The sequence below is a fragment of the Mauremys reevesii genome, linkage group 13 (assembly GCF_016161935.1).
Source record: "Mauremys reevesii isolate NIE-2019 linkage group 13, ASM1616193v1, whole genome shotgun sequence".
NCBI lineage: Eukaryota > Metazoa > Chordata > Testudines > Geoemydidae > Mauremys > Mauremys reevesii.
The window spans coordinates 41,236,945-41,256,223 of NC_052635.1; the positions used below are offsets into that span (position 1 = coordinate 41,236,945).

Here is a 19,279-nt window from a genome sequence, read left to right on the forward strand (position 1 = left end):
GCTGCTAGGAAGAGAAGCAAAATTACTGGTAGTAGAAATAGAGAGAAAAAAATAGAGGATTATTGATCTAAATATCCAGTTGTCAGATAAAGAGTACAATCTGGAGTTGTTTTACTTTTCTGGGCTTTTCTGAGATGTAGAAGACGTATTTAATCCTAACAGTAAAAATGCAGGCATATAAACATGGCATAGGAGCAGTCAATTAGCATGGCATTTGCTTGTTTCAGTGCTGAAGCTGGGCAAAAAACTCTCAGTTAATGATGTATAGGATAATCTAACCCTTTTTCCTTTACACAAATTGCCAACAAACTACAGTTTTTATCAATTTATTTAATATTCAAAATTCTTTGCTAAATATTTTATGGAAACAAATTTCAACTTCTGGACTGATCATAAACTGTTCCCTACGAGCGTTCCTATGGGTATTAGGTATGTGTGATTTGATATTCAGGGTGTATGGTTGGTCACTTACATGACAGGGCATTGTTTCTGTGTGGATAGCCTAACCCGTCTAAACTGCTTCTACCCACAACTAATTCTGTGTTGTAATTATGGTTCGAGATTTTTACTAATATTCGTATAAACAAGTCTTTGTGATAGCAAATCTTCATGAAAGGCAAAGAGAAAGAGGGGCTACCATGGAAGAAATGAAATTCCCTGTAGCAGTCACCAAAATGAACCTGAATAATTTTTCTCCCTATTCAGCTATCTCACATCAGCACACACTGGGAGTGGCTGGAAGGAGCTGCTTGGTTTTATTCCACTGTGCTTGGCTCTGCAGTTCAGACTAGACTTAGGAGATACTGCAAAGTCGTGTGAACTTATCATTCCCCTGCTTCATTCCCTTTTCTCCTTTGAGTGATGCTTGTACATATGTGCTGTCAAGTACTGAGCAAGACAAAAATAAACTCTAGGGTTAAACGACTTCAGTATAATTTTATGCAGCCTGGAAATCAAAATGAATTAGTACCTTTCCAGCACCATATGACTTCAGCCAGGCCTACTCTAGAGACCAGTGCGAGGATCTTTCACAATCATACCAATATGGAAAAAAAATGGAACCTACATAACTTCAGATGAATAGGGCAGGTTTAAGAAATCATGGTAAATTGGCAGAGTGATTATTTATCTCATAATGTACGTTCAGACTGAATAACAATCAGTTCCAAAATAACTAGCGAGGGAGAGATTAAAAAAAGGACTAAGAAGATGAAAAGCTTCATAATGCAGCAACAGAAAATGAAGCAAAATAAATTACAGATGAATACAAGTAAATGTTACAATATTAGGATAAAGTGAAGATGTAGATGATGATAAAATATCTTAAGCAGTGAATATTTTAGATGATTCCTGTGTGATGCCTGCTCAAAACTGACACGAGATTTCTCTCCGACGTGATGCTTGTTGCAGAGCTGGGTGAAACTCTACAGTTTTGCTTTGTAAGAGGCCACATGCATCCTTTTCTTCGATTTCAGTGCATATGGGTTTGCACCTCTTGAATTTCAGGCATAAACAATCTCAAAGTCAACCTCAGTCAAAACAGATACGTTTCAACCGGGTTCCATGTTAAAATCATAAATGAGTCCGGGGTCAATTAAAACTGTACCTGGGTTCATTTGAAAGGCTCCCAAACCTTAGCTTTCAACACACCTAAGCTGGGCATCAAGTTTGTCCTTACATCTAAAATGTAGGTGTGTTTCATGTGGTTTCAGGTTCTATAATGAAAGTTTTGAACAGCTGTTTCATAACAATCAACTCATCTCAAAAATAGTCTTACCTCATCCTCATACCTGCAAACAGAGATGATGCAAACCCCAGAACAAGAAGGAGCAGGCACTTTTGGATTTCAGCAGTGGCCACTGGGAATGAGGACCTGTTTTGATTCCCACAAGCATCCTTCTGACTGAAATTTTGCTTCCTCATTGAGAAATCTCCTTTTCTGTTTTGTTTGTAGTATAGTTCTTTCTGGTGGTGTTCTTCTGAAAAATGTATCAATTAGAACACTAGGAAAGAGGTGGAGGCGGTCTTCAATTACATGGATCCAGTGTGAACACATTGGTGTTGCAGAGACTGTTCTCATGCACACTGTTGATTCACATTACATTAGAATGTCCTGTCTCTATTCTCATTTGGGCTGCAGTCCTTAGAAGGAGGCAACTGCTTGTAGAAACTAGCCCGGAAGAGGAGACCAAAGTTTTGTTGCTAAGAAAAACCAATTCCCTTCATAGGTTAAATAACAGGTTCTCTGTAACTTTCTCATTGTGGATAAGTCTGAGTTGCCTCAGTTTGCCTAGAGTCATAAAATGGCACTGATGAGTGCATTTAGGGCCTGATCTTGCAAGTGCTTTCAAGAGGGATGAGCTCTGTTGCCTCCCATGTGTGTCAGGTGGAGTCCATGCAGAGCACACTGGATTATGGAGATCATGGGACAAGCTGGAATAGGGTGTCTGTTTTCCGAAAACATTTGTCTGCTAATTATTGTACTCCTTTTACCTGACATTATAAAAATCACACTCACGATAAAGCAGCAAGTATAGGGCAGGCACTACTGAGTTGTTGTTGTTGTTGTTTATTCCAGCACTTCTCTCTGGACCCCTCATTATTTTACAATGTTTGAGCAGAGATACTCCTCTCGCTATTTGAAAATCCCTTGCACTCTTCGTTAAAGAAAACTTACTAGGCCTGGGGAAAGCACAGTAAAATATCGCACTGCTCATCATTCTCAATTACTTCAGGATAGGGAGGAAATGATGTTAAATATGTTTGAGCATCTCCAAACCCCCATCCGTTCAGTACCAGATGTCATTTAATTTCATTACTTAATTTTATTAAAGGCAAACAGAATTGTGGGCACGTTACAGCACATGCTTACATAAACAATGGAAGAGTGTCAGATAGATCGGAGGGCTGAGGCAGTGGGTTACAATGAGTACTGAGCCACGGCTGATAAAAAATTGATGTCGACTTCAAAGTGTTAAGTATCTTTCAGGATTCATTCCTCAGCTGGTGTAAGTTGGTATAGCTCCGTTGACTTCAGTGCAGCTACTCTGATCTGGCCCTGTATGCATAATGCTGATCTGGCCCTGTATGCATAATGATCAATTTCCACGGAAACCCCTGGATCTTGTAAAGGGTTGATTGCTTCCTCAGATGCCATCAACTCCCAATGACCTGAATGGACCAAATCCTGAAAGACGCTTAATACTTGCTGAGCATTGTGACTCCCACCCTTATGGAAAAGTCTTACAGAAAATAATAACCTTCCTGGAGGCTTCTTTTAAAACACATGTTAGAGAATTATATCTGATGGGTTGAAATAACTCTGAGAGAGAATATTGTTCTCTCTCAAAGTCTAAAGGCTTTTAGAGTTATTTCTATAAAATTCTATCGATTTCATCCCTATTAAATTCCATAGGATTTTTCCCAAAAGGCCTGACTTCAGTGGATGGGACAAAGGCTCAGCCCCTTACAGGATGTAGCCCACTGGGAGTAAAGGATGTGCAGTATCTTGCAGGATTTGGTCCACTGTTATAGCAAAAAGTTCTATCAATGATTTGTTCTGAATGAGTTCATCCTACTTGCTCCCGCAAAGAGTTAAATGAATAGCGGACCAAATTCTGAAGTCCACACTTATTTCTTGTATAGTCTTGAAATAAGACTGTACAATCACAGTTTTGCTTGCAAAACTCTTTCTAAAGGCAATGGGAGTTTAGCCTGAGTAAAGAAAAGTTGGCTGAGGGCTTTAAGATTTGAACGATAGGATAGATTAAATCTTTAAATTTCTCTTAATTCATGTGATTCACATGGGCTCAAGACAGGAATTGGCAGTGACCTGGGATATGTATATTACTCAATTTAACATGCTTAGTTCCCTTGGAATTACAGCAAATATGATACCTTGATTTTAACACAGTGCAGTCAACTGCCCAAGCAAACCAAAGAGCGATCAACTTGTCATCACTGGCATGCAGTACAACATTAATCTAATCCAGTGGGATATAACCATCATGGATTTAGCAAGAGACGCTCCTGCCTAACTAATCTCCTTGAGTTCTTTTGAGCAGGTTTCAGACGAGACTGATAATAGAAGTGTGTAGATGACATGATCTAATGGATTTTTCAAAAGGCTTTTGATAAATTTCCATATATTCCCCTGCTTAAACTGAATGCTGCAGAGATTCCAAAACGGGCATGAGAATACATAAAGACCTGGCTACATAGTGGGAAACAAAGAGAAGTAGAGGAGCTATGATATAGTTTGGAACTAGAATTAATAAGTGGCATCCCACTGTTTTGCTCCACTACCTAATGGACGTAGGCAAAAATACCATCTGTATGTGCTAATGAAAACGTATTTAGGACGGGCATAAGTGAAAAGAACGCAAAATGCCATTAAAGATATCACTAAAGGGCAAAACTACATTTAGATTGGCATATGGCAAATTAAAACTTTTTGCTGTCAGATGTGAAATGTTATATATTGGTGGCAAGTATATCTAAACAAAAATGTTGAATGGTGTCAGACTAGAACAATAGTACTTTAAAGGGAATCTTCAGCTAAATAACAAAATAATTAGTTGTTGTAATTAGCATACTTCTGCATAAATACATATTAAGGGCCAGATTTTCAAAAGTGTTCTGAGCCCACAGTTGGGGCCTGAGTTTCAATTTCAGAACTGGGGCCAGCAGCTCCATTGTTTGCCCAGTGTTTAATTTGCTGTATGCCCATCTAAGTGTTGATTCGCAATTGTTGTCAATAGAAGCTTGAGTCTGCTGAGCACATTTGAAGATTTGGGCATTGTTTAGGTGTCTTAGTGGGAGCTTTTGGGCCCTAAAGGCAGGAAATACAAACTATCAAGGGTCCTTGACCAGATATATGATAAATCAAGGTTCTGAAAGCAGAATATTGAGAGGAAGGCAGATAATGCATCATAATATGCATAAACTGGATGTGGTTCATGAAAACAAACAATAGAATTAACCTATAGGAAAGGCTGATGCAAAAAATCACTAGAAAAATAGTAGGCAAAATCAAATCAAAAGCAGAAAGAAGAAAAATTAGATAAAATCAAGCTATAAGATTGCATCATTTGAAAGTTGAGTATCTGAAAATGTTTTACATCAGGGATCGGCAACCTTTCAGAAGTGCTGTGCCGAGTCTTCATTTATTCACTCTAATTTAAGGTTTCAGGTGCCAGTCATACATTTAACATTTTTAGAAGGTCTCTTTCTATAAGTCTATAATATATAACTAAACTATTGTTTTATGTAAAGTAAATAAGGTTTTTAAAATGTTTAATAAGCTTCATTTAAAATTAAATTAAAATGCAGAGCCGCCCGGACCGGTGGTCACGACCCAGGCAGTGTGAGTGCCGCTGAAAATCAGCTTGCGTGCCGCCTTCGGCACACGTGTCATAGGTTGCCTACCCCTGTTTTACATTAAAGGTACACAGTCAAATTTTAAAAAAAAATCACTTTGATCTGACAATTTTCATCTCCTATTGTCACAATTAACAGCTCCGATTACTATAACTGAACACGATTGCTAAGGGGGGGAAATCTCTTTTTTTCCCCCAATTTGCTTACTTTGCACATCTGACAACGGTTTGGCTGTTCTCTTGGCTAGTTAGTCAGTTTCACGCATTTGTTTGTGTAGGTCTTTCAGACAGCAACAGGATGGGGAAAAACATTTAAAGAAAAGAACATGGAATTGTAAACCCACAAGTGCCAACGGGACTCAGGGGCAGGTGTAGTAACTGAGAATACTTTGAACTTTTATTTTACTACAAGTACCGTCTCTGAACACTGAGGTCCAGTTCCTTAGCTGATGTAAATCAACATAGGATGCTATGCTAATTTAAGCCAGCTGGGGATTTAGCCCTGCAATCCTTAAGAACTCTTCATAACAGTTCCTGTCTCTTGACTGCAGTATTCCGGGGAGGTTCCTGAGAACAGAGTGGAAGTTGTGGTTGCAAATTTGACTGTGATGGACCGGGACCAGCCTCACTCCCCCAACTGGAACGCCGTGTACCGCATTATCAGTGGAGATCCTTCAGGTCATTTCACCATTCGGACGGATCCAGTTACCAATGAAGGCATGGTAACTGTGGTGAAGGTAGGTGACTTCAATGGGAGCCAAATTGAGTCAGGCTTTGCGACCCTCTAAGCTGTTATTCCCAGGAGGATTCCCAGAAGTCTGCCATTATTTCATGTCTTCTTTGGCTGGGAATGTCAGTGCCTGAACCTCCACCTGCTGTTTCCCATCTCTCTCTGTAGCACGTGACATGCATACTGTACTACAAGCCACTAATTCTTGGTTCACCACCCTCTCATTCTTTGACTGCGCCACCACAAGCCCTCACAAACACTCACATGATGAACATAGGACCCAGTCTCTGAGCTGCACTTCAAGGTACTACTCCTGTTTGTCTTACCATTTTCTGGCTCCAAACTATAGAGGAGATTGTACTCTGTAGCCTTGCCCAGTCTGACGTATTCTAGGATTTGGAGCGCACCACGCTCCATTGAAGGTTGGAGCATACCCATCTGCATGTGAGATGGGCAGCAGCACAAAACCTGAACACTTGATATCTTATGAAAGCAGGGAGAGAAGGAGGATTGTTGTCACAAGGAGGGATGAGGTTGCTGGTGGCAAAGAGGAAAGGGGACAAAGTCGTCTGTAGCTGGTGCAGGGAAGGTTTTAGTCTAATAGAGTTGCCTGAAAAGTTTGGGAGCTATTGCTTTACCGATACCAAACCATCAGCACACTTTGTGGGCCAGATATGCAGCTGGTGTAACTCAGAGCAGCTGCATTGACATCAATGGCTTTATACACATTTATGCCAGCTGAGGATCTGGCCCAAAGACTCCTTGAGAAACAGGTCCCTGGATATTCTTAACCTACAGCTTATTGCTTTCAATATTGCTGCAGAAGTAGGAAGTGAGCAATGTGAAGTTGGAGCTCTGCCTCATCCACTTTCATCCAGTTTCTACAATCTCCTAAATGCTACAGCTTGGAACCTGGAACCCGAAGAGTTTTTGGAATAGGTATCAAATTCCATTTCCCTTCGTCCCCTACCCCTCCAAAGAACACGAGTTCAGTCTTCATTTGAGGGCTTGCTTCACATTCACTTGCATAAGACCAGCAACCCCAGGCAGTGAATGCCTCTGCAGATATTAAATGCAGTCAGAACACAGCTACATTCATTCAACATTCAGTGAATCAGTTAGTAGATAAGATTCCTACGGATGTTCCCACTGACTCTCAAGAAAGCGAAAGAAGTATGAATAGGCTGCTGTGATCTGAAGGAACTTGCCCTACATGTACCATGCGCTGCACCTGAAAAGATTTATTTATGCTGTCAAGAACAAAGCCTCTACCTTTTGAAAAGTGTGACCTTCTCTTAACAAAAAAGTTTTAATAAATACAGTGTAGCAGCAGCACTAAAGTGTAAAGAGCTGCACAATTAAAGAATGACTCTGTGGGTGAAAAAACACTCCCTCGTAGCTAACAAATTGCAGTCATTCTTAATACATACACTTCGACTATTAGGAAAAATGACATCAGTGAAATGCCATTCAGATTACTGTGGTAGGAATGTGTGAGCTTGTCCTGTTCTTTGCCCCTTAGGCTGTGTGTTTGTGTCTGCAAACGCCACTTTGCTGAAACTTTAAAGGAAGCATGATCTTACCTGCTAGATGGTATTTCAGCAGGTCTTTTTATTTATCACTCTTATTGCTCTCTAACGATGACTGACAGCCTTATCTCCTGCAACATCAAAATACCTTTTCAGATTTGGTTGGGATGGCGGGAGGGGGTTATTCTGCTTGAAAAACAAAAACTCAACATGGCCAAATGAAACAATTTCACTTTTTTCCACCTCGGCAGCTGATCTGAAGTAGAAATGTCAACACCCATAAAATTTTCACTAAAAGAAAAAAGCCCTTTATTCCTGATAAAGCATAAAGTGTCATGACTGTAGTTTTAGAGCTACATCAAAGTGAAAACCAGGGGATTTACATGATCATCCTTGCTACACCAGGACTTTTGCATAATGAACCATCCCTTATTCAGAAACCGCAGGCAAAAAGCAGGACAGATTTGTCAAGATGCCATTGATGCCAATGCTGATTTTCCATTGCTATATAACCAATGGTGATCACAATGCAACGAATCACACCAAAAATCCTATCATGTCACACTGAGCTCAAAGCCTGAAATTATATAGAATGTCTTTAGTAGATACCCTCACCTGCTTCTTCTGTACATCCTAAGTTTCTCACTCTTATCAAACTGGAAGACTTTCTCAGTGCTCTTCAACAGGAGAGTGTGCGAGAAAACTGCCTCCGACTAACTGTTCCTGGGGGGGGAAGGAAAGACTCTGGATTTCACCTTCTTTGAAAACTGTTGAGCATTTTCAGTTAAGACAAAATGTTTTACTGTTGGGGGACTGAGTGCAAATTGACCTCAGACCCCTCAGTGATCACTGCTTGTGGCATCTATTGGCCAGTTCTTTCCCACCACCCGAAGGCACAGGCTCACAGACAGACGCTTAGGCTGAAGAAGTATGTCATTGATTCGCTGCTTCATTGAGTGATCAGTCCACCAAAACAGGGCACAGCATGGGGTTAAATGTAAGTGTGCCCCCACATTCAGGTGCTTGCCTTACATACACTGTTACAAAGCTGTTTGTTATATATTGTATAAACACTTTTTTCTGCCTAGAACTAAGATTAGTTCGTTAACGCAGTTGTTTACCTGATTGCTGGCTCATCTTTTTATCTAGCTGCTCTCTTTCTTTGATAGACAAGCGGGCATCTTTTCGCATGTCCCAACACCCAAAATATACATTCTACATATTACATCCTACAGCATCTGAGTGGTCGCCTAGGTCACATTACATTGTTTCTACTCCCTGGTTGGACCAGTGAAACTTTTTAAACAAGAGAATAACAAATAGAGCCCGACAGTGAACCTTATACTCACAATGGTGACTAGTTTAGAACACGTATGTCCCCTTGAACTCAACAGGACTAATTACAGGCACCGACTTTCTGATTTCCCTGGGGGTGCTCGAGCCTGACTCGGCCCCAGTCCCTGCCCCCAATCCACCCCTCCCCCCCCACTGACCAACCCCACTCTGCCTCTTCCTGCCCCCACTCTGCCCCTGTCCTGCCTCTCTCTGCCCCATTCCGCCCCCCTCCCCTGAGTACACCCCGCCCTCGCTCCACCTCTTCCTAACCCTGCTCTTCTCCCTTCCCCCCAGCACCTCCAGCTAAACAGCTGCTCAGTAGCAGGCGGGAGGTGCTGGAGGGGGAGGAGCTGCTGATCAGCAGCGGGTGGGAGGTGCTGGGGGGAGGAGCTGCTGATCAGCAGCGGGTGGGAGGTGCTGGGGGGGAGCTGCTGACCAGCAGTGGGTGGGAGGTGCTGGGGGGGAGGAGCTGCTGATCAGCAGTGGGCAGGAGGTGCTGGGGGGAGGAGCTGCTGATCTGCAGCGGGTGGGAGGTGCTGGGGGGAGGAGCTGCTGATCAGCAGCGGGTGGGAGGTGCTGGGGGGAGGAGCTGCTGATCAGAAGCGGGTGGGAGGTGCTGGGGGGGAGGAGCTGCTGATCAGCAGCGGGTGGGAGGTGCTGGGGAGGAGCTGCTGATCTGCAGGGGGTGGGAGGTGGGGGGGGGAGGAGCTGCTGATCAGCAGCGGGTGGGAGGTGCTGGGGGGAGGAGCTGCTGATCAGAAGCGGGTGGGAGGTGCTGGGGGGGAGGAGCTGCTGATCAGCAGCGGGTGGGAGGTGCTGGGGGGGAGGAGCTGATCAGTGGGGCCCACCAATGGGTGCTGAGCACCCACTTTTTTGTGTGTGGCTGCTCCAGCCCCGGAGCACCCATGGAGTCGGCACCTATGGGACTAATTGTGTGAGTAAAAGAGTTCACATCCTGGCCTACAGGAAGTAGCAAATATAATGCAGTAGGTGTATTCTTGTGAAGAACACTCCTCCCCCCTGCACACGTCTTTGTGCATGTTCACAAACCAAAAGGGGCATAAAGCTGTTGAAACCAAACAGCCAGTCAGAACGCAAATGAATGTCCGGGAAGGCTATTTCTGCAGCATTTAACCAGCTCCAGCAAACCAGCTGTGCCCTTCCAGTCTGATCACCAAAGGAGACAGTTTCATTTTTGCTTTTCATATCCTTACTGTGACGGTGCAAGGCCCTTTTCTCCACGGCAAGCCTTGTAAATGGAGAGAGAGGTACTTCCCACTCAGTAGTGACACAGCAGAGTCAGGGTACGTCTTCACTACCTGCTGGATCGGTGGGTAGCAATCGATTTCTCGGAGTTCAATATATCACGTCTCATCTAGACGCGATATATCGGACCCCGAACGCGCTCCCGTCGACTCCGGAATTCCACCAGAGCGAGTGGAGGTAGCGGAGTCGACGGGGGAGCCACGGACGTCAATCCCGCACCGTGAGGACGGGTAAGTAATTTGAGCTAAGGTACTTCGACTTCAGCTACGCTATTCACGTAGCTGAAGTTGCGTAACTTAGATCGAACCTCCCCCCTCACCCCCCCCCCCCCGTAGTGTAGACCAGGCCTCAGAACGTGATCTCTAAGAGCAGTTACAAGTATGTTGAGAAGAGAAGGACACATTGTAAGCCCCCTGTTTTAACCAGCTGTGCTTAGGTAATTTGAGCCGCTGTGCTCGTAGGAGGCTGAGCTGTGCGTCCCAAGACAAGATGTCAGAGCCATATTTTTGGACAGCCTCAAATTTTGTGCACACAGCGGATAGTGCCTGCAAAAGTGGGCGCACCCCGAATATATAGATCCCAACTGCCTGCGTGGCACATTTAAATACTGGTGTGCACACAGCGGGAGCAGACCCACTTTTGTGGTGGCAAGCAGTTGTCATGCAAGTTAGAGGCCAAGACTGAAAATGATTTAATACAACCAAGGTGGTATGGCAAAGTGAAGGAGAAGCCTCCCAGGTGACAGGTAACAGGGTAGCCCCATAAGTACCCCAGTCTGGCACATGTAATAGTAGTGTGTGTGTGAGCTCTCATTGGCCTGTATGCTGAGCTTCATTTGTGTTTTTCTGTGGGATCAAAATGTAAGTATGCCTGCAGAAGTGCTCAGGCTCAACACCCAAATCACATGCAAGTCAGGTTTGTCTGTGCACATACATTTGATGTGAAGCATTGATCGTTGTGCATGTGCAAATCAGGTGCAAATAAATTGCTTGTGCTTTGGGACATTTGGGCCTGGGTATCATAAGTGTCATAGAGAGTTAAAGAATATATGCTTGGCTTAATTCTGCCTGTGGTTACATGGGTGCAGCCCCAAACCGGGGCTGTTGTATGTTCCACTGGACTAGAGAAAAACTGAATGCTGTTTAACCAAATGGGTGAGGGTGAGTCACTCTCACAAATTTGAGGTAAGTGTGGAAGTTCATAATCTAACTAATGAATGTCTGGGGACATAACCCAGTTTTGGATAAGAGAACTTCAGGGATAAAGTTGGTTCTAATGTGAATATCATTTATTATATTCATATGCTGTTAATTCTAGCTCACAAAGAGAAATGTAAATATGTTATAGGCAGGACTGGTAGCAGTATCTATTACTAAGGTTGCCCAATAGCTCCCATTAGAAGACCCTGTTTTTAGTTGCTTATAACTTTGCCAAGTCTGAGAGGCTGAAATTTTCCATGCTGGATGTCTGCCTCAGGCTAAATTTTTTTGGAAAATTTCAGCCAAAACAGTTTGGCCATTTCTGAGAATAAGGCTTGGGAAAAATACATTGTTTTGCCAATGTTAAAAATGTGCGGTGGGTGGGCTGGGATTTGTTTTCTTTTTTGTGTTTTTTTTTGAATAGTTGTAGCACCCCCATGCTTTGGAGAACGGACTTGAAATTTAGCAGAGGACTGGCCTTTCCGACAGGGATGTGCCTTTTGTCATCCCCATGAAAGTCTGTCCAAATTTGGCCACATTATAAACCATGCATATAGACTTCTTGGCTATTAGAAGCTAAATTCCTATCAGATTCCATCTGCACTGGGCATACTCCAGCCTGGGACTGAGCAGGACTTTCCCTGCAGTGTCAGCTCTGGGCTGCTACGGTCTGTGCCCTGTCCAGGTCCAGATACCCGAACTGGGAGCAGGAAGCCTGTCTCCCCTGTGCTGTCAGTAACCTGCGGCTGAGCCCAGGCAATGTGGAGGAGGAAGCTACCTGCTTGAAATGCTTCGGTGGTAATTTGGTGGCGAGGGGTCCTTCCGCTCTGGGACCCGCCGCCGAAGTGCCCCGAAGACCCGCGGCAGGGGGCCCCCACCGCCGAATTACCGCCGAAGACCTGGAGCGGAAGAAGCTCCGGGGGCCTGGGCCCCGCAAGAGTTTTCCGGGGCCCCTGGAGTGAGTGAAGGACCCTGCTCCAGGGGCCCTGAAAAACTGTTGTGGGGGCCCCTGCGGGGCCCAGGGCAAATTGCCCCACTTGCCCCCCCCCCTCTTGGCGGCCCTGTGAGGAGCTAGGGAGAAGAGAGAGAACTGGAACGGGCAGGGCAAAGAGACTTGGACAAAAATGCAGGGAGTGAAGGGACGACAATGAGAGTGGCTAGGTGCCTAGGAAGGGGGATTGGGGCTGCGAGGATGGGGAATGTGAGCAGAAGGGAGGCACCTGAAGGCCAGGGTGTGGGGAAGAGACAGATCAGATGAGAAGCTGGGAGGGAAGGAACTGGCACTGGCTGGGGACAGTGGGATGAAACGAGGATCTACTGGGCGAGGAGATTGGGATGAGAAACTTGAGGAGTGGAGACTGAGCCTGACTAGGTGAGGAGAATGGGACTAGGATGAGAAACCAGGGGTGGAAAAGAGATGGGACAAGGACAAGTTGGAGAGGATGAGGCAGAAGGGGTTATGCTCAGGGGAGGATTTGGCAGAAGAGACTATGCCTGCTACAGCACAGTCCCTTCCAGAACTTGGAAAGGAACTGTAGATCCCAGACTCTCACTTTACTGTCAGCAAATATCCACTAAACTCACGGGCAAAGTGATGGAATTTTGAGATTTTTTCAGTTTGCTTTTTAAAAAACCTAGGAAGTTACACACAAAAACCTACATTAAAAAGCATTAATGCTGCAAAGACAAGCACTCAGAAGTTGGGAAATGCCTGAATTAAAGTTGCCTGTGCAACCTTCCGTCACACCCTCCCTTGTGTGTATGTGTTGTGGTTGTTTGTTAATTACATGATCACCTACTATTTTCCCACCGGACCCCTGCCTCATTCACTGCACAAGATGGACCTGCTTGCTCTGTGGATGCATTGGGGTCCTGTAGAGAAGAAAATTGTCTCATGGTTAAGACAGTTGAATTCTAGCCTGGAGAACTGGATTTTATCCCTGTCTCAGCCACAGAGTTCCTATGTAATGCTGGGCAAGTCACCTAAACAAAACGTTTCACAGGTGGACGATAATTGGGCATTACTCACTTTCTGGGCACCCAGCTTGAGACCCTGATTTTTTTTGCAGAAGTATTGAGCACTTGCAGCAGCAGCTGAAGTCAATGGGAGGTGTGCTTTAAACGTGTGAAGTGCTAAGTCCTCTGAAAAAACAGGTCTTAGGCAGCTCAAATTGGGCACCCAAAATTGGTGAATACTTTTGACTTTACTCCTTTGTGATTTAGTTCCCCATGTGCAAAATGTGGATAATAATACCCCTCCTTTCACAAGGGTGTTGTGAAAATAAATTCATTAATATTTGTGAAGCACTCAAGCTATAGTGAAATTAATAATTCTGATGAAATTAATAATTCTGTCTTCAGAGCAAGGTCTGAATAAGGAGGAAAAAAATATTCAATAGCTGCTCATTAATTGAGCACTATCTGTCTTGTTCTCTGACTGAGACAGAGGTCCTGTGGTAGAAATACTATGTGATCATGTAATTAAAGACTGTGACAATGCAGACACACAAGGGGGCTAAATTAAGGTTGCACAGGCAACCTTAATTCTGGAATTTCCTGTCTTTTGAGTGTTTGATTTTGCAGTCTTAAATAATGTTCCTTTATTGTGTTTGTGTGTGTGTGTAATATATCATATGAATACACATACATCTCTTTCTCATGCACACACATATATAATAAAAGAAATACATGAGGAATCAGATTCTGCCTGAGACATATTCTCATCCAAGATGTTACATATTTCTGGGCTATTGCTCCTGCTGTTTGGCTAATCAGTATCTAGCATTTTCAGTGACATGAAGATGAAAAGTGTTAGCCCAGTGTGAAGAATTGAAAACTGGAGGAACAAACCACTACGAGGTTTGTCCCGTCACATCTGATTAATGCTCACCCATTGCATACCCATTTGCCATCCATATGCTCAGATAAACCATATGGTACCCCAGAGACACACATAAATGAAATAAAGTTTGAGGTTAATATCAATAGTAGCGGATTATTCCGTTTACACGCAGCTATTATACTGAGAACTGGATTGACCTCCGTGCAGGCAGGGAAGTGCAGTTTGCATAGCTTGCCATCCTGGTGGGTATGCAGCCCTGAGGAAGGGCAGGCAGCGGTTGCACCATTGGGTTGCTTCACAGAGGTCAGCTCTAAGTTGAAGTCAGGGCTCTGTAAGAGTCTCCCTGATGGATGCTGTCCAGGGAATGTTCTGTATTAAGTCTGTGTAGGGCTGAAATGGCCCTGACTGCTATGGAATTCTTTAGCAATGGGAAGATTAGCACAAGCACTTCAGTCAGATACAGAGCCCATATTTCACCTTTTTCTCCCCCCTATGGAATTTTCTCCATTGGCCTCAGTGTTTCTGTGGTTTGAATTCGGGCCTAGCATTCCCTTTGCATACCTAAAACAAGCAAAGGCAGATTCTCTGCTAAGCCAGGAGACTGAGAGGGCTGTCAGGGAGCCAGTTGCAGCTCTCTGAGTCTCTGACCAACCTCAGGTGCAGATTGGAGGCTGTTCTAACCTGATCCTCCAGGGACCATCTACCAGCTGGGGATTACCAGAGTGTATCGCAGTCCAGCCACTCCTCCCTGCCCACCTCTCTCTGCCCATGAACAACTCCCTCCAGCCCCAGTGCACCCCTCTGCTGGGCATGGGGGCCACAGGGAGAGAGGCATAAGAACCAGCTACACCCGTCTGCACCTGCTGAGGACTCCCTCGTTCCAGGGGAGGGTTAGGATTTGGCAGTCGGTCTCCACTCCCTTTGTGCAAAGGGTGTGGAATACAGCACAGAATCAGTAAATTCTCAGCACAGTGGAAGAAATATTAGAGAGAACTGATAGTGGCCTTTAGTGTCAGCACTGATAGAGGATCAAGTCTGATCACTGTCACATTCTGAAGGTATCCTCTCCAGCCCAGGCTAAGGAAGTTTTGGCTACAATACTAGGCCTTGTAGGGAAGAAGGTTCTAAAAGGGATGCTCAGGAATCCTTGGCAAGGATGAGGATGAGTGAGAACAGACAGATTTGAAGTAGTTCCCCTGGACCCAAGAGCCAGGCCAAAACTGAATTCATTAACAAATCTCTGCTTCTCATAGCATATCAGTGCAGTGTCTTCTGCTTTATGGGTCCCGTCCCTCAACATACCTTCATCTGATGAGCTACAGCCCACAGAACGGTGGGTTGAATGTGTATAAATAATTTTTTTTAGTTTGATATATTTAGCAGCAGGCAAGTGCAGAGGAAAATGAAGTATTAATGAATATGAATTAAGGGGACTAGAAGGAGAGTTCGGAGCTGGAAACACATTAGCTGAACAGTTCCAAGGCCTCAAATAGTGTTGAAGTAAGAAGTTTTAATGTGCCTCCTTTCTTGAAAGCAGCGTGAGTCCCTGCGCCAGTGCTGGTGGGTGTTCTGGGTATCAGTCTATGTGAGTTCCTTTTATTTACTAAGGAAGTGTTGGACCTGCCTGTCACAAAATCATTTAGTAATGGGAACCCTGCACAAGCACCTCAGTCAAACACGGATTCCAATATTTTACCTTTTGCCATTTTTCTTCCATGGAATTTGTTTTTCCCTCGTGGGCATTAGCCTCAGCCCAGCCTTTCCAGGGTTTGAATTCAGCCCTGGCATTCCTGTGTTTTACATGGAATTTAGGGGACAGAGCCTCAGCTGGTGCAAATCAGCATCGCTCTACTGAAGTCATTCGAGTTTCGCCAGTTTACACCAGCTGAGACACTGGCACTCAGCCTCTAGAGCCAGTCAATAGTCATCACATTAGAAGACATATTAGAGGGAATTAATATACTTCTAAATTAATAAATTATGGCAAAGTATGTTTTAATGGGCAGAGGTGTGATCCTGCATAACTCAAGCCTCCCTGGCATATAATTAGAAGCTACCCTCATAATAATCACAGGGACGGTGTAGAGATTATTATTACCCTGCAGTTCAATCAGTTATGCCAGGTAAAGCTTTTTTATTTCCTCTCACTTCTAAGAGACGCACTCCTTTTGTGTATGTTGAAATGAGAGCTACAGCCACCCACTGGCAAAACATACCTTTGGAAATGTGTGAGTAACCGTAAAGCATCATGCGTGACCAGCTTTCAAAGGCACAAGTGGGAGCCAGAATGATTTACCAAACCAGCTTTAGTACCTTGCGACCCAACCTTCACATATTATCTTACTTGAGAGGAAACTAGGAACGCTACAGGCTCAGGCGTCCACTGAGTCTGACCCAGTTACTTAGCCAGCAGCTGTAAATGCTAATAACTCTGTTAAGTACCTGTCTGATTCCTTTGAACATGGCTACACTTGTTGCTTTTATAGCTGCCCTTGGTGGGAGCGGTTGCTGAAATCTGAATACTACGGTAGGCCAGGTCTATGCTACAAACGTCTAGTAGCATAGTTCTGTCGGACAGGGTGGGAGGAGGTGTGAGCCCTGACCAACAGAGCTGTGCCCGCAGAAGCCCTTAGTGTAGACACAGTTATACCAGCAAAACTGCGCTTTTGCCGGTATAGATTATTTTGCTCGGGGGGACTGGAGTCGGCTATGCTGACAAAAGCTGCATCCACACTAGGAGCACCTTGCCAGTGTAGTATACTGGGCAGGAGCGGCGGAAGCATCTTAAAAATGGGGCGGGGGGGTCAGAGGCGCCCGAACAGTGGCCCCGCACCACCTCAAGGCCCCGCCCCTTCTTCCTCTCCCTGCCCTCACGCCGCCCATTCCCCCGAGGCCCCGCCCCCACACCACTCCTCCCCGAGGCCCTACTCCCATGCTGCTTCTTCCTAGGGTGACCAGATGTCCCAATTTTATAGGGACAGTCCCAGTTTTTGAGTCTTTTTCTTACATAGGCTCCTATTACCCCCCACCCCCATCCCGATTTTTCACATTTGCTGTCTGGTCACCCTACTTCTTCCCCCTAAGACTCTGCCCCCCACTCTCTCCTTTCCACCCTCTCCCCACCACCACGTCGCTTGCCCTTATCGCTGGTAAAAAGGGAGGGGCAGGGCCCCATGGCCCCCTCTGTTCCGGCGCCCCTGATACTGGGATAGTTAAACATTGGCAAAGTCAGTCTCCTTCCCTTCTGGAAAATACTGAGCACCTGAACAAAACTTAGAGAAAATCCTTCCTAGTCTTTCTAATTTTTTTTATCCTGTATTCTTATTTCCCAGAAATCTAAGGGCCAAATTCTGACCTTATTTACCCAAGTGTGAATCTGGAGTAACTTTGTTTGCTGAAGTGGTTATTACTTTGGATTTACACCTTTGCAACTCACAGCAGAACCTGGCCCTACACCCAGAAATTAGATTACACAGTGACCTCTGGTATTGTCCCCATTCTAAATCTTCCAGCTTTCCACCAGCAGGTGGGATTTATTCTTCACACGGGGTTATCTTGTGTGCTTGTTTGTTGTAGGCTGTCGATTACGAAATGAACAGGGCTTTCATGCTGACAGTGATGGTGTCAAACCAAGCTCCACTAGCAAGCGGAATCCAGATGTCCTTCCAGTCTACAGCAGGAGTCACCATTTCAGTCACGGATATCAATGAGGCACCCTATTTCCCAACGAACCACAAGTTGATCAGGCTGGAGGAAGGGGTGCCCACGGGGACGGCATTGACAACATTTTCAGCTGTGGATCCTGATCGCTTCATGCAGCAAGCAGTAAGGTGGGAAACCAGATGGACAAAGCAGGTAGTATAAAATCAAGAGCAAGAGTTAGGATATAGAAGACTGGGGGTATTCATCAGTCAGAGCAATCAAAGCAACAGTGTGCACCAATCAGAATCTACTGCATAAACTATCCTATATAATGTAATTATAATACCTGGCACTTCTCTAACACCCTCCATCCAAAGCTCTCAACACACCTAGCAGCCTTTAATATTCAGGACCATACCAATGGGTGAGATTCTGAATGGGGCTATTTGTGGAGTAAGACACTGTCAGACTCCGCGTCACATAAGTGAATCTCAGAAAGGGTCTAATTCTGAGCAATGCTGAGAGCCTTCACCCACCCCCACTGAAATCAATCATCATTTGGGGAGCTACGTCCCCTTATCAGTATAAAACGTATTTATTATTCCTTAGATCAAGGCCCCACCGTACTAGGTACATATGCATGATCATAGACAGTCCCTGCCCCAAAGAGCTTACAGTCTAAATAGACAAGACGGACAAAGGGTAGGTGGAAAGAAGTAATATTATTCCAATTTACAGGTGTCACAGAAGGATTAAGGGCTAGATTTTCAAAGGTATTTAGACACTTAAAGATGCAGATCGGCAGGATTTTGAAAAGGGCTTATCTGCATCTTCAGGTGCCTAAATACCTTTGAAAATCCAGCCCCAAGTGACTTGTCCAATGTCACAAAGAAAACATGTAGCAAAGCTGGGAACTGAATCTACTTTTCCAGAGTCCCATTCTAGTGAATGAATCACAAGACCATTCTTCATCCCCCTTTCAGGAGCACCTGGGCACCTTCCAGGTGCATGTTCAAATTCCACTGAACTGTATGGGCCTGACTTTTAAAAGAGTTAGGCTTGCATCAGACACCTGCTGCTCTGCATAAACAAAGTAGGCCAATGGTGGGCAGCCTGCGGCCCATCAGGGTAATCTGATTGCGGGCCACGAAACATTTTGCAGACATTGACCGGCCACAGGCACTGCCCCCCACAGCTCCCAGTGGCCACGGTTCTCTGTTCCCGGCCAAAGGGAGCTGCAGGAAGTGGCAGGCCTCAGGGACGTGCTGGCTGCCGCTTCCCGCAGCTCCCATTGGCCAGGAACAGAGAACCGCGGCCACTGGGAGCTGCCGGGGGGATTGCCTGCGGACAGTCAACGT

The 19,279-nt window shown here is 44.9% G+C and overlaps 1 protein-coding gene and 1 long non-coding RNA gene across 21 annotated transcripts in view; one reads left to right on the forward strand and one right to left on the reverse strand.

Moving 5' to 3' along the window:
• CDH4 (cadherin 4) overlaps nucleotides 1-19,279 on the forward strand; it is an 823,907-nt gene that overhangs the window by 776,160 nt on the left and 28,468 nt on the right. For all 20 annotated transcript variants that reach the window (XM_039498098.1, XM_039498099.1, XM_039498101.1 and 17 more), the window contains 2 exons: nucleotides 5,930-6,115; nucleotides 17,856-18,109. In XM_039498098.1, the coding sequence (XP_039354032.1) occupies nucleotides 5,930-6,115; nucleotides 17,856-18,109 (440 nt within the window). The remainder of the gene's footprint in view (nucleotides 1-5,929; nucleotides 6,116-17,855; nucleotides 18,110-19,279) is intronic.
• LOC120380389 lies at nucleotides 1,871-10,320 on the reverse strand. The gene is made up of 4 exons (XR_005587753.1): nucleotides 10,187-10,320; nucleotides 8,253-8,360; nucleotides 7,692-7,768; nucleotides 1,871-1,979 (listed from the first exon to the last, which is right to left on the reverse strand). It is a non-coding gene; the product is annotated as an uncharacterized LOC120380389 (long non-coding RNA).